The sequence below is a fragment of the Nansenia antarctica genome, assembly GCF_963989245.1.
Source record: "Nansenia antarctica genome assembly, chromosome: 2".
NCBI lineage: Eukaryota > Metazoa > Chordata > Actinopteri > Argentiniformes > Microstomatidae > Nansenia > Nansenia antarctica.
Genome location: NC_137675.1, coordinates 67,084,734 through 67,109,341, shown reverse-complemented (window position 1 = coordinate 67,109,341; position 24,608 = coordinate 67,084,734). Strand labels below are relative to the sequence as shown.

Here is a 24,608-nt window from a genome sequence, read left to right as displayed (position 1 = left end):
ATGAAGTAAAATATTAAATCAGGTGCTTCTCTGAGGGCACACACACAGCCGTGTCTTCAACTTTGGAATGTGTGAATAGAGAGGTTGTTTTAACCTGTGCTGGTGTCCCTGAGACCCTCTACTATCAGACCAGAGTCTAGCTGTGCTTTCTCCCACGGAGACTAGCCTTATCTTCCTCTAGCAGTCTACCCTGTACGACCACACAGACAGAGCCGTCCCCTGGGAGAGAGTGGGAGCAGAGACACAGCCAGGGGCCCCTCTGTTGCCCACCCAACTTCCCACTAAAGCCTGGGGAACTTCACATGGGCACTTTGTGAGTATGGTTGCAGAGACCACAAAAAGGATGGCTAGGAATGCTCTGGATCTATAAGAGCAGAGTACGGAGTGGAGATAACAAACTCAACATCAGCATAATACTCCCAAGGACATGACCTCATCTTAGAGGGCAGCAGGGGACTGGGTCACGAGGTTAACAACACAGGGGAGGTATGTGCTTGGATGAATTGAGACAAACATTCATCAAAATAAAGTCAAAGTCAAATCAATAGACAATTCAATACAAGAGATTTAATATTGTATTATATAGAATATTAGATTAGATTCAATTAAATTCAACCTTATTGTCATTGCAGAGTACAAGTACCAGTCAACGAAATGCAGCAGTAGTGATATAAAACATAATAGTGATAGAGTACGTACAGTATGGCAAGTACGGTAGTTAGAGGTATATACGTTAGAGGGTAATGGTAAGCTATGCAGTATGGTGTATACAGATGGATAAATGGAGGCTATATCAAAAAGAGGTATGTGAGGTATGTGCAATGGGCAACAATATGGTATGTGCAAAGGTAGTATTTGTAAACAAAAAGGGTAATTGAGTGATCACATTGTGTGCAACCAGCAGTAGTGCAAAGGCTAAATTGGTTGGTCCAAAGTGACTGGGGGGGGGGGGTGCTGAGAACCAGTGTACCACTGTAATAAATCACAGTAAATACTGTACATGTGTATAGTATACATATCCTTAAATGTTGCCAAAAGTCATGACAAATGAAATATGACAATAGTTTAATTTCCATAACTGATTCACAAATGCAAAGCAGGCTGTCAAACAGGCCTAACAAGAGAGGGGGGGGGAAATGATGGGTGAATCTTGCCAATTTCAAAGAAATCACTCAACAAAATCAGACGATCAATAACATTAGCATTTGACTTTGTGGAAGGGTTTCAGTGTCTGTTTCAGTGACTGTTTGACCTCTTGACCTCTCGCAGTTTGAAACAGTGTCTGTATGGATTTACTGCCTCTAGAGAGACACAGCTTTAGAAAACAAAAGGAAACAAACCATCTCTCTCCACTATCCCCCGTAGAGTGGCTCCCAGATGCATCCCCGTACTGCAAACAAGCGTCTTATTGTCTGTAGGAAGTCAGACGCTTTCCTGTTAAGTGAGCTAAGAGGGGACTCTCAGCAGCAGCATGCCCAAACAACATGTGATCCTCATCTAAATAGTTTCCAGCATGATATCAGCCTGAATCAGGCCTACAAAAGGCTGCATTGTCCAATCTGCATCAGGCTGAAGGAGGGTCATTGTGAAGCAACTGATCCAACTCCTCAACATGAGAGGGGAAACCGGGCTGAAGGATTCATTCTTTATCGATTGAAATGGCAGCATCAGCAAATTCTCTGTTTAGCTAATTACTTTCTGCAAGGCTCAAGTTAACCCATAATGGTGGCCTGGGGTGGTCTAGTGGTCTAGTGCCGCGGTCTACAGTGCACACATATGCCCATGTCGGCATGGGTTCGACTCCAGCCCATGCCCTGCTGACATGCCCGCTCTCCCTTCTTCTCCTTACTTTCCTGTCTCTCTTCACTATATCTGTCCAATAAAATGAAAAACTATGAGTGGGACTGCCCCACTCAGAAAACATAACTTAAAAAAAGTTAACCCATAACGTAGAGACAAGGCTTAGAAAATCCAGCTGTATCCGACACAGAGGGTCTTGTTATGAAATGTATTCTGAATCTGACGTAGGCTGTCAGCACCCTATATCACTGCACTTTACTTCAACGATCTGACCAATCAACTAGAGTAAAAAATACTTCACAAAGCGTCCCCAACTCTATCATCTCACATCCTCCCTGGGAGACCACCAGCATAGAAAGGTCAGATTAATGCTTATTTAAGAACTGCTGGAAGGAAGTGCAGTGCAGTGCAGAGCAGAGGAGGAGGAGGAGGAGGAGGCATCCATATGGAGGCAGGAAACCCACTGCTGTCTGGGAGACTTCTACATGTCCGCTCTGCACAGTCACGGAAACCACACACACGCACGCACGAGTTCGCACATGCACACGCACACCTTTCATCCCACCACTGGCTATGAGACATCCCTCGTCTTCACATACCACACAGAGAATACCAGCCCCCTCTCCCTCCACCCAGTTGCCCCCTCTGGCGCTCCAGAGCAGGCAGAATGTGAGATCTCAATGCACTGTGAAATCAAAGCTGTTGTCTCTATTGAGGGGGAACAGACGAACCATGGCCTGTTGCATGGGGACAAAGGGAATTAACTAGATTAAGCATGGATTCAGGGAGAGGAGAGAATGGGAGCTGTCCATATCAGCCTCTGATCTCTAATAAAAGCCAATGAGGTCAACTGCTGATAAACTGGCCTGGGTGGAACCACACCCACTGTCTGCTGAGGTGACGGGATCAACTGACATCACCAGAGTAAATCACCTTCAATCACTTCCAGTCTTAAACAAACTCACTGACACTGGAATGGTCATGAATTTAATTACATCCATAATCCGTTAATCCATTATCTATGCTTTCACTAGTAAAAATGGCATTCATATATTAAAGCTTGAACTATTTGGTATTATAGTTATATTATTCTAAAGGGAATTAGTCTCTGTGTGTAAAAAATTATTCAAAGCCTCCATAATTCCTTCATACAGATTGGTCTGATCTTTACAGTTAATTAACATTTTTATCCTTCACACATTTTGGAGGTTTGAGTGAGTCACACTAAACATTGTCCGCCTTGCAGCATCCTGGAGAGCCCACTTACGTCCTCTAATGATGACAATTCTTGCAGGTAGACTGGACCTCCATTCACTATCTGAAAGGACATGGGCAGTTTCTACCAAAAAGTGTGTTCACAAATAGCATATCTGATAACTGATTGATTCCCACCACAACAGACAAAGTTCTTGGGGGCTAATATCTGCTATGATGAGTATACAGTACAATAATCATGTATTGGCTGAAGGCTTCATAGGAGATGTGCCCATTTGTGACAGCTCTGATACTGTCTGAGAAGAGGCGTTATAAACAAATGATGTGGATGAAATGTCTGTGAGCTCTCACCCTTGTGGCAGCTTTTACCTGTGGCACGTGTCACACCACCATATGCGCCACAGATGAACCACACACCCAACTACTGCTGCTGTCTCCAAACCGCAGAACGGAAATTCAACAGTAGAGTAACAATCTCAGATCTCTATCTACAAAACACATACATATACACACACTCACTCACAGTAGCTGTTGTGAGGCTGTGTAGTAGAGGCATTCAATCTTCCACAGGGTGGCTGCAGCTGGACAAACCTATTCACTTTTGGCAATCCCTCTGGAGTACTGGGAGGGGAACAATTCTGTCCCAGACAGAAAAACAGGGTAGTTTTTTAATAATGTTACAACGTTGAAATCCCTTTAACTGGCACTTCAATGTAAATACTTGTGGAGACAAGAGGATACACGTAGAACAAGAGACTGACAATTAAAGCTTAACCTAAAGCCACAGAGAGGCTGTGCTTCCCCTCCTGTGGTTAAGTCTGGGAAGGTGTAGTCCTGATGCCTGCGAGACAGGTGCTCACTCATACCTCAATCATGTGCACTCATTCCCCATGTCAACCAAACTCTGTTTACACATTGGCACATATAACTTCCACATGCGCCTCTGCCAAACCTAGTTACTGTGTGAAAAAAATAAAGTGTTACTTTCAACTATATTATAGTGAAAGTAACTGCTACAGATACAGTGCCCTGTCTAAGTAATGGGACAGTGAAGCACTTTTTCTTCTTTCGGCTCTACACTCCAAAAGTTTGGATTTGAAATCAAACAATTATTGAGGTTAAAGTAGAGAAGAGAGATCTATTTGATGGTATTTGTGTAGTCCCATATAGTCCCCAGCATAGTCCCCTGTAAAATCAAACCCTTTCTCTCATTCAAAGACCTTGAGAAGGTTATCCACGCCTTCATAACCTCACGACTAGACTACTGCAACTCCCTTTATACATGGATTAGTCAGTCGTCCCTGTCCCGCCTGCAACTTGTCCAGAATGCCGCTGCCAGGTTCCTGACAGGTACCCGGAACCGGAAGAGAGACCATATTACCCCAATTCTGGCCTCTCTTCATTGGCTTCCAGTGCGGTTCAGGCTGGAGGTCCTCCTGTTTGTTTTTAAAGCTCTGAATGGGCAGGCCCCCTCCTACATCGCAGACCTTTTAACCACTTATTCCACCTCCAGGTCCCTCAGGTCATCTAGCTTAGGGCTCCTGGTCCCGAAATCAAGGCTCAACCTCAGGGCATAATATTCATAATATCTGTCGTCGTATCAAAATACCTTTTTCCAGACTGCTGCAGGCTTTTTACTGTATGTACTTTTGAAGCGTCTGTCGATTGGCTGGTGACATTATTCTTCGGATGGTAATCTCTGACACATTGACGCCTACCTCCCGGAAAGTGTTCCTGATCTGTGGGACATTAAGTTTTAGGGTTTTTCGTTATAATGGTGAGCATTCTTCGGCCATCCACTGTGGATGTTCCTTAGCCTACCAGCCCATTTGCAATTGCTGAACTCACCAGTGCTATTTCTTTTCTTTAATTATGTTCCAAACTGTTAATTTTGGCAAGACTAAGGTTTTGGCTAAGTTTCTGATTTCAGATTTGTCAGCCTAACAATGATTTTTTCAGATGTGTCAGCCTAACAATGACTTCCATTGACGCCTCTTTGGTCCTCATGTTAACAGACACCAAAAGAAAACTGCAAAGTCAAAGCCTAGAATCAATACTAGACATTGACAGCCTGCACAAATGAGGTGACGGAACACAAATAAAAAAATCCAAACCTCTGCAGGGTAGAGCCAAAACAAGAAAAGAATGCATCACTGTCCCATTACTTACTGTATGTACTGTAAATGTCTCTCATGTGACCTTTTGTTGAAACAAGGAAAATAAATGAATCAAATAAGCGACTCCTAAATCTCTATTGAACAGGACTATACAGTATATGACACATTGTTACATATTCTCCTGAGCACCGTGAGAGAACTATCAAAATAAAGATAAAAACGTAACAGTAACCGTGTTCAAATGGACAAGCCTCTATGTCTGTCTTTGATATCACTCAGTCATTCATATGTGCACCATATTAGAGGAGCAAGAGTGGACCAATAAAAGTGAATAATATCTGTTTTAGTGATCTAAGTCTATAAAATAAGTCTCATTTGATGATTCTCTGAGTTCCCCTGTGCCCTTGAATCTCTCCCACTCCCACACACATCAACTTAAACACAACTGTTTCAGACGAGTCTCTCACCTGTATTTATTATTCATATGATCTGACCCAGGGGGGACCCTCAGAGGTGAGGCTGGGGATCAGGAATGAGGGGTCAGGGAGAGGGGAAGGGCAGCCATGCAACGGCCAGCTGTGCAGAGAGAGCAGCAGTGGAAACTCTCATACACAGGCACAGGAAGACTGGGAGGGGCTGGGGCAGACCCCCTGGGACATCCCAAGGCCTGATGTAGGGGAGGCCTTATCACCCCATAGATTCGGCTGAAGAAAACACAGACTCCTCCACGGAGATGAGCTCAATGTTTTTCCCTCAGTTCAAACGGTGTACAGAAGGTTCCATCCCAGAGTTCTCTAAATTGTGAGACAATCCAAATAAATCCTCGCCAATCAGGTTTAAGTATGAGTGATTGTTAATCTACATCAGTAAACCACCCCAGTAGAACCAAACTCAATCTGGATCTGGGCTACATCCCCACAGAGTAAAAACCTACCAGCCTCCATCAATTGATTCATTTTTGCATAATTGTTCAATGTGCTTGTGTTCTCAGCAGAGACTATAATGTGCTTCATTATCGTGTAAACGTGCTTCCAGCCTGATGAAGAACATGGCTTCTCTAGCGCTATGCGTGATCAACTGGGTGGTTTCACTGCAAGGATTTACATCATCTTCCCTGGTGCAGTGTTGGCATGGATCTGCAGGGTAGCAGGAGTAGAAGTCAAGAACAGGAGGGCAGACTAACTGCAAAGAAAACTAAATTACAGGATCAGGCCATAAATATGCTTAAACCAAAGCACTTGGCCTAAAACCCGTTTAGTCATTCTGACACAAAGAGGTAAACATTGATTGAACCAGCCATTTGTATAGTGCTTGGACAACTTCATTACCATAGAGCACTTAACAAGTTGCAGGCCAAGGCACACATTCCCTTAAAGCAACCCTTAAACCAGTTCTTGGACACATGTATTTCAAACACCCAATTTATGTGGGCAGTTTACTTAGTCTCAGTAGAATGTAGAGTGCACTCAAAGTGACCTGAGAACTTTCCCCGTCAGTCATCATTAGTCATTTCTAGATCCACCTCTTCCCAAAAGGCCATTGAAGGCCAAGTCAAAGGGAAAGCCAAAGCACGCCCTCATTTCTTGGAAACGTTGTTAGAGTGAGTTTGGCCCATGGTATGTGATGTTGGTGGGACTGCCGAGACTGTCCAGATATTATTCTGTGTGCTATGATGAGTATACTTTGATACACAATGATGATTCGCAGCCCCCAGGGCCTGACGGCTTGCTGTGCCAAAGATAGCATCGAAGAGGCAGGCCGCCCTATTTAAAACTGCGCTCTCATCTTCACTGTAACAGTCCTAGGATACTATATCAGTGTTTTAAAGTGACAGGTCTCTTTAAGGGAAAGTAAACGAAAACTGGAGAGTGTCAATTACAATTATAGACATTTAAACAGCCATCAGTAGGTAATAAACTGAACTTTGAGGCTATAGTATTGCAACAATGGACTTTGTGGTCTTGCATGAAAAATCTCACTTCCTCGCAAAAAAAGGAGCAAATGTGCTAAATGTACCATGGTATTTTTAGCCCTGGTCTTACGACTCCTGCTGTTACTCATCGAAAAATAATGTTCAGTACAACATCTGGTCTTTTTTCACATCTTGTTTCCGTTTACAACACTGAAATTATGTATATAAAATACATCTAGGCCTAACATACCGGTACATCTGTGCATTGACTCTCAGGCCCTATATTTGTTTGGAAAGGTTCTGTTTTGAGTGGCAGGAAATTAACTGAATAGTGGGAAAGACATTCTAAGGTGTTGAATGTGAACAGTGAAAACACTATGTAATGAAATATTACACAGCTGTGGGCCTGCATACACACATTCTCAAATATATGAAACAATCCCCTCCTATGGACCTAGTATAAAATAAATAGTTTATTGGGTTATCTGTCAGGGGGAAAAAACACACCCTCTAAGAGGTTCTACAGACACAAGGACGAGGATCAAAGTACGTTACTGCTCTAGCTCCTTTGAGCTCCAGCCTGCTGGGAACACCCACAACATTCCCACAGCTCTGAACATTGTCTGTGCCCCGGGTTAACCAGTCTCAGACGCCATCCCACCAATGGGATCCACTAAACTCCAGCAAGGATCAACCCTTATATTAGATCTTTACATCTCCCTCAGGCTGAGCCCCACCTGAATTCAAGGTAAAATAAATAATAATGGAAAATAATTTATATTAAATCCCAATGCTCAATTTGAAGAAACTCACATTCCAACTTCTGGCAAACAGAGCCTGGGAGACCTGAAATATACCTGAAAAAGACCTACTGCATTAAATCACATCTGAGTTTGTAGTCCTCTGCAGCATGCCATCATGTGATGGGAGGGGCAGCATTGGCTGCAGGGCTGGGACTCCCATACTCAAGCCCTGAACATTGACAGGAAGCACTCAAAGACAAAGCAATGTTCCATTTCCTCATACACAGTCAAACTCAAGATACCCAAGGGAGGATCTTTCTGAAAACAAACAAATACCCTCCATGACCACACTAGTTCCCCACACAACACAAAATGGCAGGGATTTGATTAAGATTTGATTTTGATTAAGCTTCAGTATTTCATGAAATGTCACAATAATGTGAAGATTGGCTCACATTAATCATCATGAAAGGTTCAGGGTTTGACAGCACGATCTTCAGTATTGCGCTAGAAGCCTCCTCGCCTCAGCAAGTAAAGGTAGATGTTTCAAATATTGATTGAGATAGGCCTATGCCATGACAATCCATCTTTGCAACACTTGAAAACAGAGATCTTAATCATAAAGCCTTGACACAATCTGAACTCCATACTACAATCACATCAATGTTAAGGACACTAGGTTAAGCAAGCTCAAATGGGACCCAGGTCAAAGCTCATAGGTTGTACTTCTCTCACCATTAATCTTCTGTGACACCATACCGGCCATAATTTAAAGCACCATCTATTGGTCTACAATTGTGGGAACAGTCTCAACTGATGTGCTGAGCAGGAACAGCGCGCTGACTGTTTCTAAAGCTGCCGAACAAGTTGGTTAACATAACTGCAATAGATACTGTTGCCTTGCCCCACATTTACAACAGTACAGTAGTAGCATGCTTCCCCAAACAAAGAATAATCTTAATTTGGGATACAGGCATGATGATATTTGTGCAAAGTTGCCATTAACATCAATGCATGATTTAAATTAATGTTCAAGATTCAGACCACAATATCTATGTATTCTGCACAATCAGAGAGATAAAGAAGACACACCAGGAATAACTGTGGTTAAAATGTCTAACCCATTAAACCGCTTCAGAGAGATAGTTCTACTACTACTAGCACCACAATTACAAAGATGTAAACATTACAAATGCTGAAAATCTCATGCTTAAACTACTCAGTAGTACAAAGTATCTACAAAGTATGATGTTACAGTTACAATTACCATAACAATTCAGATATAATTCCCAAAGTAAAAGTAATCCTAGTCATAATTATTATACAATAATTATACAATATAAATACAAATACAAATATCATACAATATTATATCCATTACAACAATAGTGAACAATGGAAGGTCACATAAGCACAAAGGTAGTCGTTCATACAGCGCATCTTTGAGTCTCATGTGATGCAGATGCTTTTGATAATGGGGCAGCCTCGGGTGATTGAGAGAAGCATGTGCTCGCCACACATGGAACAGCTCAGCACTATTAACCTAATATCTGTATTACTCAGTGTTCTCTACAGAGAATAGTCAATAACCAAAAGCCACAGAAAGAACATTGTGATTTCATAACAAACTGATTATTCCAGGAAATGGGATTGCTTTTAATGTCCTACCAAAAGCTGCATCATCTCATTGACTGAGCAGCGCATCCGGAATGAGGGTATGAGTATCCACATCTGGATCTGAACAGTCAGCAATGTTCAGCTTTTGAATGAAAAAACCCCACACAGAACAAACCTTGCTTAATCTTGTCGTCATTGTAAGACCTTAAGGTGTACTAAAGTCACTTTAGTAAAGTGACTGCATCCTTTGTGGTTTACGTAAAAAAAAGTTCAATACATTTCTGCAACAAAAAACACAAAATTAAAAAATAAGTTGGATAGTGTATAAGTGGGTTCAAAACAGGAACCCTGAGGGTGAGGCTCAACTCAGTAACCCTCAGGAAATACAACACTACTTGGAGAGACAGTGTTGCACACTTGACCAGAATGGCAGATAGACAGATACTGCACCATGAGTCATCCGGGCATGACTACAGTGTGACCCTTCAGCAGCCCCCTGCAACAACACATAACAACCAACACAGGCCAGGCAATTCCACCTGCTCCCTTCAATGCCAGCTCCAGATCCTTCACAATTCTTCCAATAAAGTCTCTTGATCACACTCTACTGTCTCTCTCTACTGTCTCTCTCTCTCTCTCTCTCTCTCTCTCTCTCTCTCTCTCTCTCTCTCTCTCTCTCTCTCTCTCTCTCTCTCTCTCTCTCTCTCTCTCTCTCTCTCTCTCTCTCTCTCTCTCTCTCTCTCTCTCTCTCTCTCTCTCTCTCTTGTTACACACACACACACACACACACACACACACACACACACACACAACTTCACCTCCCTCTGCTCCATTGGAAATATTCAGTCTCCAGTCCATTTGGAATAGGTAAAGAGGATAAGCATGACTGTCACTATAACACATCATGCCTCTGCTGTATCGGTTACATCACGCCCCATGATGGTCCCTCTGGATGAGGTAATGTTTCAGGAACACTGGGCACACACATCGAAGGAGGCCATGTGCTGCCACTCTCCGTTTGCCAAAATAACTCAACACATTTGAATACATCTCTCATGTCTCATGCAGTGTGCTGCATAGTCCCCAGTACCCAGGTAGGTCAGTAGAGAATATAATGCAGGCCTTTTTTCAAGAAATTATATTGAAGTGCTCCTCATCAAGATGGCAGAATCAGACCACTGACTTACACACATTACCTTCCTTACTCATTAAAAAGATTAGTTAAGACACTAACTCCTAATCTTCTACACATCCTTAAGGTGGCACAAAGCATGTGTAGCAGAAATTACTTGGAATCATGCTCCAGTGATGAATTAGCCATGCCTGAGACATGTAAACTCAAGTGCCACCCTCAGACCTTGAGGATGTCCTCTTGGCCTTATAGTAGACACTTGTGTCTTCTCTGTGGAAGAATCCCACCCATCACATTGGTGCCCTGACTCAGACAGGTCTTTCCCAGGAGGGGGAGATCAAAGGGGGGTTGAATGTAGTCAAGGGGATTTGGAATCACGCTCTTGTGATGAGGCCTGAGACACGTAAGCGCAAGTGTCACTGAGGATGCCTTCTTGGCCTAAATAGTAGATGCTTGTGTCTTCCGAACACGACCCTTCACAGAACTTAAATGAACAGAATCGTTACTTCTGAATAAGAGATCTTCACAAGGTAGTGAGAGACACATATTATAGGCTAAATTAGGTCATTGTACTGTAGCCTACCAGTTGCCACCCCAAGGACACATATCTGATGAGAGCATAACAATGATCATCTAACAGCTTTTTTTAAGGCCGAGATATAATTACGTTTTAAAGACACTTAAAACCCCTATCTTATTTCATGCCGGGGAAACATGATGAGCAGGAAGCAGTGTTAAATTAAACACCTGCCGAAACACCAAAGGTGTAGGCCCACATAATACCTTGGAATGTGCGACTTATTAAACCATAACGGTCGGTATATAGGCTCTGATCTGAACGCCGGCAGCTCTCAGGACATGACAGGCCTACCCAGCCTTAGAATACAAGCAAGATGACAGTGTACACTCGCATGATACAGGCAGAAAAAAATATGATTCAATGTTGGTTGTTGGATTGTAGTGGACGCGTCACCAAAAAAGGACAGAAAGTCAGAATGACTTACTATGTCCGTCCCACCGAAAGGACATCGTCTCAAGCAGGTGAACTACAGCTTTCTTATTGGTTTCCGCTATTTCAAACAGCATAATTGGTTCAATTCCTTGTGGAGGAAACCTGAATATTGTTCCCGACAAACCCGTGCGCGCATGCGACCGCGGCTCGTACCGACGATGTTCTTATTATTCACATATGATTTATTAGCCCCGTAGCATTCTAACCATATTTATACAACTGTAGAACAACTTACCCTTATCAAGATCAAGTCAATTGTTTTCCAGTGAGAAAAATATTCAGGGTTTTAAAGCTTTCAGGTTACAGTTATTAAAAGGTGATGTGGTGTCACTTCATTCTGAGCAGGGAAAAATAATAATTGGTTTCGAGTGAAGATGTTTCTGCTAGACAAGTGGTCTGATCTTTATCCTGAAACTAACGACAGCAGCTACGACATTCCCAGATATCTCTAGTGCGGGTCCTATTTTCCTTTTCCCACGCAGTGTCCAGCGCATTCCCACACTCCACTCCACAACCGGGCTAAGTTTCCCTCTGACCGGTGATCATTCCGTTTCACCAGACCGCGAGGCGAATTTGCGGACCCTAGGATGGTAGGGGAAGGTAGGGCAATACCGCTACCTGATTGGTTGGCGAAGCACTCGTGAAGAGCCCCCTCATTGGCTGGCGAGACTCGAGACTCGCCAGCCAACGAGGGGGCTCTTCACGAGTGCTTCGCCAACCAATCAGGTAGCGGTATTACCCTGCCTTCCCCTACCATCCTAGGTTCCGCAAATTCGCGACCGCGAGCCCCGCCCTGGACCGGAGAGACGCGATCCATCGAAGGACAAGTCTATCAAACTCACAACCAATCGGTATACACGGGGAGGCGCTGCCGCACTCGGCACTACTCGTTTCACGGGCGTGACTAAGCAAGAAGAGTTCGGTTTTGAACAATTAAAGACACAGGATCAAAATAAAAAATGCTGTAGGGACTGTCTAATCAATAACTTTTGCAAATAAACATGCCGGACCCTCTTCCGGCATACATTGATTGAGTGTGCGGATGCTGCTTTTTTTCCATTCCATTTCATACTCTTCAGCTCCAAGCGGTGGTATTTAGTAGTATATACCATTTTAAATAAACATAGGATAAAACTACAGCGATGTTATGGTTCAGAGGAGCTAGTCCACTTACTGAATCATTTTAACAGACAACTATGTTCAGTCTGCTCTTTATTCTTTATGGGCCTTATATCCAGGCTATGTTTCAACATCCACACTAGTGAATGCTCTACCACCTACACCAAGAACCCAGGTCATTATTCAGAACCCACACCATGTGTAGTCTTCCTGCCTGCAGCCTCCTAAATGTACTGTACCCAAGGGACCACCACTGAACAACTGTACCACTGCCAACCGGGACAAAGAGAACCATAAGGGGATTGAATCAAGGCTCCTATATGGTGCAGAGGCGAAATTGTATTATAACAACATAACCCGAGTGTTGCAATATCAGTCACCTGGTATTGTTTCGCATCCTTTTAGAAATTGAACCCGGAGCTGACTTAACTCTACTGGATACGTTTAAAGGGTCAATCTGGGATTGGTACATCCATGACTTTTAAATTAATTATGTTTATTACTGATTCTTCAATTGTTTTACCCCATCAGAACCCAAAATATAAGCTTGTTTGACTCCATTGTTTGCAAACAATGTACTTGTAAAAATAGCATCAAAACATGGTTCAAACTATTATACTGACCACATGGATGGTCAGTCCTTGCATTCATAGCTCCATCTATGAATTTGAGAGTGGTTACACTTATCCAACTCCACCCCTCAGCTGTTTACCAAAAAAAGTGTCAGGGTAACTGCATTGTTTTTGTTTGAATTCCAGATTGCTGCTTTAAGGTGGGGGTATAGGGCCAATGACTGGCTGAGAGTAAGCTGTGTACCCAGTGTGAGATTGCTTCCCATCACAGATGGTTGCTATGAAAGAGTCAGAAATACCTAAGACAAAGAGATCATATTGACGTATGTGACATTACATTTTTCTCACCTCACGTAGCTGAGATTCTTCCCATATTTGCCTCCAGGGACTTTCCAGCCATGTCTTCATGATGACTCACTAACAAAACCTCAAGTGCCTTTCCCATCCCACTGACCCTGATTCCATACCGGCAATGTTCTTTGAGAGAGTGCACCCTGATCAAAGTATATACTATGGTTTTTTATTGTGTTTCCAAAAGTGTCTAAAGCTCTTGTGTAGATCCAACTAACAAAAGGCCATGTGGCTTCTTGCTTCTTGTTGCCAGATCAATTATCTTTCCATGTCAGCAATTTACATTCTGTCGACCAACAACAAACACAGTGTCATGTCAAAATGACCAATTTTATATTCAAAGCACCTTCTGTTTTTCCGCATTTAATACATGGATATACTGTAAGAATAGTGGTATTAGGGTAAGTGCTCCTCAGAGAAATACAACCCTGTTCTTTCAAAGAAAAGACCATTCCATTCCATGATGTTTTCAGTGAAAGCTCATGTCCTCTTGGGAGCTCTAGAGAGGAGAGAGTTGAATGTTGAGAGGCATGAGGTTTCAGAGGTGATGACAGGGAGCCCAGGCTATGTCGTTTTCTGTAGGTGGGGTTGCTGGGCACCGGTTGTTCTCCAGGCAGCCGCTCTCCGACCAGGGATACTTTCCCCTATGTCTGCTTCTGCTTGGCTCCACTCCTCCATTAAAGTACTCCCATTTGACCAGAGAGAGCAGCCTGTGTCAATCCATTAGTGTGCAGTTCACTGTACTTGGGCATGTGGGTTTTTTACTCCAACAGAGGAAAGTTTTGTAATTTCAAGCAGTGTAATGGAAATAGCAGGTTAATGCAGTTCATGTTGTTGGTTTGGTTTCTTGAAATGCCTGATAGTTAACATGGCTTATGTTGTATGTGCAATGCAAGCTTGGTGACAAAGCTGGGAGCTGGTAAAGATTCACGATTGTACCCCTGGAGCTACCTCTGGCTGAAGGCAACACTTATTCATGACTAGCAACAGGTTGCCTAACATGGCCTCCTCTGTACAACAACACAACAACACAATGCTCAAAGAGCTTGGCCACTAGACACGGCGTCAGGAGTGTGCCTATGAAACCTCTTCAGTTTCTTCAAGTCTACTGAACATTACGGGCATTTCACTTCTATAAATGAAATGGTGTTCTGAGCAAAATATCACCCTCTTTTCTTCTAAGCCAACATGAACACTGACACATTTCCATCTTTCTTTTGCCCATTTCAAAGGAAATGTTAACCAACTGATGGTTTGATATTTACATTCTGAATATGTAGAATGAGGATAATACATGACAGACAAATCTCACATATGCATACATGTACATAAAAGAATGACATGTAAGGCAAAGTCAAAAGTCTTCTGGGAGCTTCTGATTGATATACCATGAAGTAGCTGTAATTAATGGTGAACTCTCCCCCGGGGTCGAAGAGAGGGAAGAGGGAGGGCTGAGGCAAAGGCAAAGGCAAAGGCAGCGATTATGCTGCAACACCAGACCTGTAAGAGCACTCAAGCTCCCCTGAAGCCCCATCAATCAGACACAGATAAAAGGGTTGAGCGCAAGGGCCATTTTTAACCAAAGGAACACCATCAGACAAGCCATAAACCACTTCCTCTTGTGTCAGCCAACCACAGGGGTAGGGGAGAGACCATCATTTCTGGTATAAGCAATGAGGATATTGTTCATGCATGAGTTAAAATTATTCCCAGTCCGATGGGGAACTAGCAGGCTGGAGAGGAGGCACAGAGACGATGTGGATACTCTTCAAAGGTGTATTGAGATATCATCCCAGCCGAGACAGCAGACTGATATTTCCATTAGCGTTAAATAAATAGACAAAGGAAAAACAAAGGAGAATTAAACCATGACTTGACAGTAAAAATATATATCTTTGAGCATGTCTGTCAAGAAAATGCTTCATGAATCTTGTACGTTACAAATCAATAGACAGAAACAGACTGCAGATCTCTTGTCTAAAGTTGGTGCTTCTAAAAAAAAAAATGAAGCTTTTATCTGAATGTCTTTGGGGACTGGGGTGACTCACTGCCTACACTATCTTTAGAATAACTTCATTGTTAGGTTAATATTTTCCATTCCATAAGAGTGAGGGGATCTTGCAAACACATAATTCAAATTGATATAGCCTATAAGACGAGGGAACATAAAAGATACACATTTTTTACATTGACATTTTTTGGCATTTAGCAAACGCCTTTATACAAACCTACTTCTCACATTTCCCTTTATAACACTTATAACACATACACAGTAGTTATCTGTAGAGATGAATCAACTGATTAGATCAAAAGGCTTTTATGGGATGTGAAAAATATCAAGAGAATACTCTATTAAGAATAATACAAATTAAGCACTGCAGCTGTATTTAGATCAAACAACAACATAACACAAGAGCAACCCATATCATTCTCATATTGAGGAGATGGCTAACTAGAACAGAGGAGGGGTATAAAATAAGTTAATGGAAAAGGGGGGTTGTGCTGCAGGCACACATTGTGTGTTTGTTGAGCAGGCATCTACTCCCTAGCTTCGATAAGAGCAGCAGCAGCTTGTAGACAGACTGGCCTCCCCCTAGCTGGCCTAATGGCTGTTGTCTAACAGAAGTGTGTGAATTAAGACAAGGAGCCTGTTATCCGTGAACGCCAAGAGACTGAAGGGTCATGGGCAAGGCCCCTCTTTCTGAAACTATGACCTTCCTTAATCAATAAAACATTGCTTTTGTCACTGACCAACAGGTGCCTACTATATGTTTTTGTTACAGAATTTGTTTAACCTTGTGTATATAATTCTGGCCTTTAACCTATTTGAAAAAATCCTACAGTTCTTCATCTGTATCTTTCATTAATTAACTATGATGTTATTGTCGAGTCTCAGTTGATTGACTGAGCAGGTTTGACAGCTGTTACTCCTCAAGCGTGTCTCTGACAAAGAGGTGGAGGAAGCAGGAGCCTCTGAACCAGATCTCAGAGAATTTGGAGTAATCCTCCTGCCTCTCCCTCCCACTGAGGACTCATCTGCAGCGCAACTGACACCTCTGTAGTACACAAGAAAGGAGTCTCATAAAACATTAATGATCATCAACTAAAAATGAATACCATCAAACAGTGAGGAGGAAAATGTTAGATTAACCTTTTGTATGGCACCCTCTCATTACATGCAATCAAGAGACTTAGCTCATACTTTTAGCTTACAGGTAAAAAAAGATTGATGGGAAAGAATTGCTGAAAAAGGTAATTCAGAGTAGGTTGGAGAATGCCTGACACCAACTGACACATAAATACTGTACATCCAGTGGGTGTTTTTGGCATTCCATATACTCGAGATGTGCTAGACTGTAATCTTAAAACCCACTCAAATATCACTAACAATCACATCCATTTACTAAGAGAACTTGTATAAGAACTTATGAAAGGAAAGGAGTACATTTTGAGTTTTTGCCAGGCACTGAATCTCTTTGCTGCAGATCTTTTGTCCACATAAAACTGCAAGCCTATTCAACCAAGACATAGGGTTGCAGTAGAAGTAGGATGAATTGTATTGTGCTGGTAAATAAAAATGCACCTTTTAACAACAACTGAATAGTCCCAGATAGTACTCTGATATCTCAATGTCAGATACGTCAATATCATACAAATCATGTTTAAGAATTGTATTTGTGTATTTGTGTGTGTGCACGTGTGTGAGTGTGTGTGTGTGTGAGAGAGAGAGAGAGAGAGAGAGAGAGAGAGAGAGAGAGAGAGAGAGAGAGAGAGAGAGAGAGAGAGAGAGAGAGAGAGAGAGAGAGAGAGAGGAGAGAGAGAGGAGAAACCAGAGAACAGCAGTCAGGGGCTGTGGAGCCTCTGATTAGTAACGCTTGGATCTGCTTGTCAGCTGACAGAGATATCAGGTTAAATTTAGCAAATGTCCAGCGAGGCGAACGAAAGAAGCAATGTTATAAAACACTGCACTCTAAAGTTGTTATGGCGTGCCCTTAAACTTCATGTTTGGTATAGTTATTACTTATTCATCTCTGAGGTTGCAGATAATCTCATAATAATGATGCTTTCTTTTTGCTTTTTGCTTTTTAATCTGGAGACATTTTCCATTGATCATTTCAATACTTTCATGTGTTATCCCTCTTATGCATGTAGATTTAGGTCTGGTTGCTCAAATCACCTGGGAAATTAACAGAATGTGCTGCAGAGCTGAACCCTTTGACCATTGTTGTTTTCCAGCTTTACTAGCATGTCCTATTATTAATCCACTATGCAGGAATGTAGATGTTCTAGTGCTGGATCTTCTTGTCACACACCCAATGATGAGTATGGCAATACTTCATCAATTCAGTTCAGTGCTCTCTGTCATGATCTAATTGGGTTCTGATTATGCTATTTGTCCTTAAAGAGCAAAGTTGAAGGATGATGCTCTAGCTAAGTAATAATTAAAGATAAAGATGCATTTGGCATGTGGAAAGCATAATGAAAACACATGCATGATTTATCACTCACAAACAGTATGCCTTCCCTCGCTCTCCTTTGTGTGGTACACTAAGTTAAGCAGGTGCTCCTCTGAAACATGAGAGGGCTGCCATCTGCCTGTTTAAACATTTAATAGGTAAATCATTACATATCGCACCATGTGAAAGTCCCCGTTACTGTAAAGTGTTATCTTGTGGAGACACCACCATTTTCATCTTCAGGGTTTTTCCATGAGAAGTGAAAGCAATTAATCTTCCCAACACCCTTTACAAATATATGTCCCTGTATATACTACAGGGAGGTTGTGGCTACACACTGAGTTGTTGAGGCTTTATTGTTTTGTTTATGAATGGAATCAAAAGTAAATCTAAAGGGCTTTCAACACATAAAACTCCCCACAACATCGTGTTCATCTTTAGACAAACAAATCAATCTCATTGCTCTCACAGAGATATACTTACAGTGCAGAGATTCCACCAACAGATCAAAGTCCCACTATCCTAATTAGGGTTCATTGAGTCATGGCGTTCTAAGATGTCTAGACAGTCTGTGCTGCTTATGCATTGTGATTGTTGTATGGAGAGCATCCATCTGGGTCCCTGCAAAGAATCATTGTCATCGCTGCATTTGCCATAGATGAAAGGAAGCCAGAATGCAACAGTACAGCCAAGTTGATCCCAGCTCATCAGTGGCACTGAAAGTGTGCAGTCTGCCAGACCCAGACCCTATCCACACTGCTGACAGTCACGGGAAACCCAGCCAAAGCATTGCAACAATGGTCTCAGCCACACCATCAACAGATAAATGACATCAAGAGTCATTAAACCATCTCTGGCAGGGCGTCTACTACCACAACTACTCTGTGGGTTTGTGTGTCTGGCTCCACGGCTAATCAGCCAAGGAACTGTCGTCAACTGGCACTAAGGGGTAACTGATTCCCACAGTAGTCACACAATTTGTTTATTATAACAAACAGCTGTCAATTGATTCAAGTGCTTGATTCCAATCAAGTCAATACAACTGTGCATAACGACATGAATATAGTGTGGTAATGTTTGATTGAGAGGTAACCATAAAATGTAAGTTCATATTAAAATCATCTCTTGATTAAATCCAATCCAAGAAAGGAATATATGGTCCAACTCTGGACCATTATGTCATTTTGTCACGCAAGAGCAAGTGATAAAAGTTACTATGGGACAGCTGCCATGACATCATAAAAATGAGCCATGCAAATATTAGATCTGTGAATGTTGATGCCATCCTTAAGTTACTGAAACATATCAATTTACCCACTGGCAACCTCCTGTGTGCCCTTCACCTATTTCTGCAATGCTTACACATAAGACCACCACTTCACAAGCATGCTGCTCTCTCTGGCAGTCCTCCAGGACTTCGCCTGCCTCTGACCCAGGAGAGAGGCACTGCTGGAGTGCTCTCAGCAGTTAGTATCTATTATACGTATTACCATCCGGTCATACGTTTTTCCCAATGAAATCTGGAGTGAAAGGACAAGAAAAATGGCAGCAATTATTTATTCAGCCTGTTTCTATAAAGTAGAGGCAGACCACCAGGTCCCAGGCTGACTAAGAGAGGATCAGAATATATAGTAGCTATACTGGTAAAGAAGAATATCCATCCTCCACCTTATAAGTTGATCGGTTAGGACGTAGGCTAAATACATCCTGCCTTTATGGCCGTATACACTTCCTGTCAATCAGCCTCACAACAAATGACAGTTGACAGCTGACAGTTGACTGGCAGGTAATTAAGCACATTTTCTGAGAGATACAGTAACTACTGTCAGCTCATGGACTTGTGTTTGTTCCTATGCTTCATCCAAGCAGCCTGTTGCTTGGTAACAGACTGCAACCACTTCAAAGACCATTTTCCCAAATGGAAGACGCTGCCTTGGAATGGCATCAGAGGAGCCTGTCATTGAACCATGGGACAGGGGCTGTGCCACGTTCCCCTCAGCTCCTATGTTGCTTCCGAACTTCCCCACTGAGTAGGCAGTCTATAGGGAGCAGGAGCAGTTCTGATGACAGAACCGTACAGTCAGGAGAGTCTAGAGAAGCCCAGCAGACATCACAGTCTGTCAACCCCATCAGAGCCACCAACCTTCACACAGTATAAGGCAAGCCTGGTCAACACTGGGCCGCTTCCCATCCTGCAAGATCAGTTCCAGGTGAATTGGAAAGCCTGGAACTGGAAAGTGACCATGCATCATAAAACTAAGACACACTACCTTTCTAAATGCATCTGCTGTAACCATTTGTAGTGTTTAGAAGCTGTTGGAGTGTACAAACTAGCAGTGGCTTGTTTCATATCAGTACTTCTGGTCAGCTTCCTAGACCATTATGACACAAAAAAAAACTTTTAAAATCAAGGACATGGACAGACATAAATATTACTAGTATACTTTAATGCACGGTCACGTCACATTCTGTTAGACAGCCAGACTGGCACGTGTGTCAACACAGCCTGGGGCCAAGCTGGCACAGCCCGCTTCCTGGGGCAGGCACGAGGCAGGGAGGAGGAGTGGAGGACATTATTTATAATATATATAGGGCATGCACTATTTATAACCACTTATTAGAGCGCACTGTTTTTCTAATGAGCCTGTGAGAAATGATAAGGCAGGAAGAGGAAAAAAGGGGGCATACATACAAAATACCCTTGAAAGGTTAAATATTGACAATGGGAACCACTACTCCTGAGATTGATTGATAGTTGAACAAAATAGCAACGTTGAATGAATAGTCCCACTGTTTTCAATAAAGTATACTGTAATTGTATTGCTCGATCTAATTTCTCAATATTACATTCCTTAATAAGCTGCATGGCAAATGCAAATTGAGCATAGCATGATTAGGCTACATGCTATTCGTAACATTTTATCTCTTCGGAATTATCCAGCTTATATGTAAAAGTATGTGCAACAAGAAGTCAATCCATGGAATGCATCTACTAAGGAAGTAATATTTTTACATTTTGTATGAGACAATGTTATAAGACTGTCAGACAAAGGCCGTCTCCTTGTTAGCGTAAGACAACAAACATTATCTCATTTGAACATGACCAAGACAAAATGTCACAAAAAAAACAGGAAGATGACACAATCTGATGTCACTCCAATGTCACCCTGTCACCTCTTTTGCTCTTACTGAGCAAATACTTACAAACTATTCAAGCAAACACCGGCACTGAAACGTATTCACTGTGAACAAAGCAACAGATGTGAAAGCAAAATCTTTTTAGCTTGTGTGTTTATGCCACGGTCAAATAATTCTAGTCTAGCACAAACTGAAAACCTCCCCAGCACCCCGAGTCTGAATGATTAGGCCCTCTTTCAATTAAATGCTATTTGCTGTCAGCACAGGGGAAATTGATACAAAACCTGGTCTGGTCTTGGTGTCATCTGCTTATTGATTGTATGTTTGGCAAGTTCTAATGCATTTTCTGTTTAAAGTTAAGCTGTTAATGAATGTAATACATATATAGGTGAAGATACTGAAAATCTCATATTTAATAGCTACGCTCTCTTTAAGAAGAGCTGTCAACAGATTGTCGATGTCACACGTGGGTTTGGTTTGGTAGCAACTCGACGTGAGTAACTCAAATGTACGCTCTCTAACCCTTGCATGGCTAGCTTGGAATGGTGCAACGGAAAAACTCTTTTCGCTCACAAGTCACAACACTATATAACATTTGAATAATACGGTAGGCATAAATGAGATGTTAGTTGGCCTCGACAGCCTCCATTCACAGTTGCATACAGTTGCATGGCTAATCTGGCAAATTGGCCAAGAAGAAGCTAGCTAATGTTTTTAGCAAACTAGCCAGCCAGCAAGTGCGTTGAAGAGAGTAGTGCCATCATGTCAGGACGGAGAAGGAAGCAGCTGGTAGTACCTGAGTCAGAAGGGAAAGCAAAAAGGGGGTCGTTGTCACTGAGCCAGGGGAGGTCTGCCATCCACCAAGAGGGTGATGATGCTGAAGTAATACCAGAGAGGAGTCATTACTTCTGCAAGGAAGGGGAGACCAGACTTGGGGCGGATTTTTTCAACCAGCCCTGTATCTGTCTGGCTAAAGCATTTCTTGGCAAGGTATGTTTCAGAATACAATCGTATTAACAATCTTAATTGTTTATCATAAACCAATGTTGCAGGATCTGGATTACTGATCAGGACAGCATCCCTTCAATCATGACACTGACAGGCATCCTTTAATTGACACAACCTCTGATGAAAATTTCTAGAACAAGATCTCTGGATCATGAATCCTAGCACTTAGGACCTTGCTCTATAGACAGCAAGGTAACACAGTGTAAGCAAGCACTTATATATGCAAATTGCCTAGGCTATTAGTAGTCTTGGCCATGACTTCTCAGAACACAACAGGGCTTTTTAGCCCTCAAGTGCCTAAATGCTGTGCATGTTTGTGCCTTTAACTAAGGTATGTCTGGACCACTTTACAGCGAGTCTACAGGCTATTACAGGTAATAAAAAAGCATGAAAGCAATTATCATGTGGCAAGGCTTCCGGGCTGGCTCCTAATTGGCAGAGTAGGTAGTTTACCCCAGTTCGATCCTGCATTTGAATTCTGCAGCCCTTTAGTTCACGGAGAAGTGAGTTTTTTTTTTTTTTTACACGTTTTACTACTCTCTTGGTCACATCTATTAGCCTACTAAAAACACTGAAAGAAAACAATCTTCTCAGTACAATTGTCCAGTTTCCCTAAGTCTCGATAATGTCCAATAGCTCAGTGCATCCTGACTGTATTTGCCTTAGAATAGCCTATAGGTTAGGGTTAGAAACATCTAGCTTACACATGGCAGGGTATTATTGGTGTTGTCTGTGTATTCATGGCTGCCCACTTAGGTTAGGGTGTCACCGTCTACTAGGTGCATGTACCATCTACTGGGCTTATTATGATCCCACACACATGATTCTGTCAAAAGAGAAGACTTGATTTTCCACTGTGGATATAGACACACACACACATGAACTACATTGTTGGGAATGTGTACAGTTGTCCCTTGGCTTTTTACACTAGGTGTTGGTGCACAGGTATGCAGATGGCACGGAGCTGAAAGGGAGGGTGGTGGAGACTGAGGCCTACCTTGGAGGGGAGGACAGAGCGTCCCACTCGGCTGGGGGCAAGCGCACCGAGAGGAACACAGCAATGTTTATGAAGCCAGGCTCAATCTATGTGTATCCCATTTATGGCATCTACCTCTGTATGAATGTATCGAGTCAAGGTGAGACCAAAAGCCTAGTTCACCCTCAAGGCACTTCAACTCCTTCCATTAAAACCATGCTTAGCAATATAATTCTCCACATAGTAGTATAACATTTTATTTTTTTTTATCTGTTGGAAAATCACACCATTAAAGACGTAATACCTCTCCCCATGTTGCTTTCATTATGAGATCCAAAGAAACAATGGGATATCCATCTTTGCCACAGGTGCAGATCCTTGTAGCTAGCTGTGTGTTCTGAAATAGGCCTATTTGTTTTGATGGTGTGCTTTTTCCTTCAACTGTTTCTCATTAATGGACACATCACACATTATATGTTGCACCATGTTCTTTTCCATTCCCGTTTGGAAAAGGGCAAAAGGAAGGAGACAGAGTGGAGCCTTGCTGACTGGTTCTGTGTGTGCTGTATAGGGGAGGGGGCTGCTGTGCTGCTGCGCTCTCTGGAGGCGGTACAGGGCCAGCCCCTCATGAGGCAGCTGAGGGCGGCCAGACGGAAGGAGGGAGCACGGCCTCTAAAGGACAAGGAGCTCTGCAACGGCCCCTCCAAACTGTGCCAGGCTATGGACATTTCCCGCTGCTTTGACCGTAGAGATCTAGCGTCAGACACTGAGGTGTGGCTGGAAAGGGACTCCCAGATAGGACCACAGGATCCCCATGATGTGGTGTCAGCGTCCCGCATCGGCATCGAGTCCCATGGGGAATGGGCCACTAAACCCCTGCGCTTCTATCTGCGTGGTCACACCTGTGTAAGTATAGTGGACAAACAGGCAGAGAGACAGACTCCCTCACTGACCAGCTCTGTGATATCAGACTTGGCTTCTTCAGTGGGAGAATATGATGGTGACACAGGAGGACATAGTTGAGACTGTTAAGCTGCGGGATATATAAATGGGATAATTCATAAAAACTGTACTGCCACCTGTCTTGGAGTTCACCATTGTATCTCCTTCCTCATTTATTTTGTTTTCATATAACTTTCTCCGATATCTTTAAATGGATCTCTTATCCTTTAACACCCTACAGAGAGACGTGCACCACGCATGTTCATAGGTATACAATTTCGGACCTAATCTTAGGCTACAGTTGATTTTAAGTTAATTTTGATAAGTTTGGCCAAATTTTGCACCTGCAGAAAAATCCATCATGGCGGACCTTATGGGTTCGAGGCAAATATGTTCCCCATGAGGAAAGACACATATGTACCAAGTTTCATAAATGTTCATCCAATGGAGTGGAAATGCCAGCATCCTGAAGTAAATTATTTACTTTTGGTTATTAT

General features: G+C 42.6%; 2 protein-coding genes across 2 annotated transcripts in view; one reads left to right on the top strand and one right to left on the bottom strand.

Moving 5' to 3' along the window:
* The window catches only part of rhbdf1a (rhomboid 5 homolog 1a), a 40,402-nt gene extending 28,391 nt beyond the window's left edge, over nt 1-12,011 (bottom strand). The window contains 1 exon segment of the mRNA XM_080524552.1: nt 11,784-12,011. The gene's annotated coding sequence lies outside the window, so the exon portion shown is untranslated.
* A 9,936-nt stretch (nt 12,012-21,947) lies between these two features.
* mpg (N-methylpurine DNA glycosylase) lies at nt 21,948-24,434 on the top strand (the record flags this gene model as incomplete). Its single annotated transcript, XM_080523319.1, has 3 exons — nt 21,948-22,175; nt 23,125-23,329; nt 23,741-24,434. 3 exons carry the CDS (start codon nt 21,948-21,950, stop codon nt 24,190-24,192), a joined length of 885 nt encoding a protein of 294 aa, XP_080379445.1. The 3' UTR covers nt 24,193-24,434.
* Between the last annotated feature and the right edge of the window lie 174 nt (nt 24,435-24,608).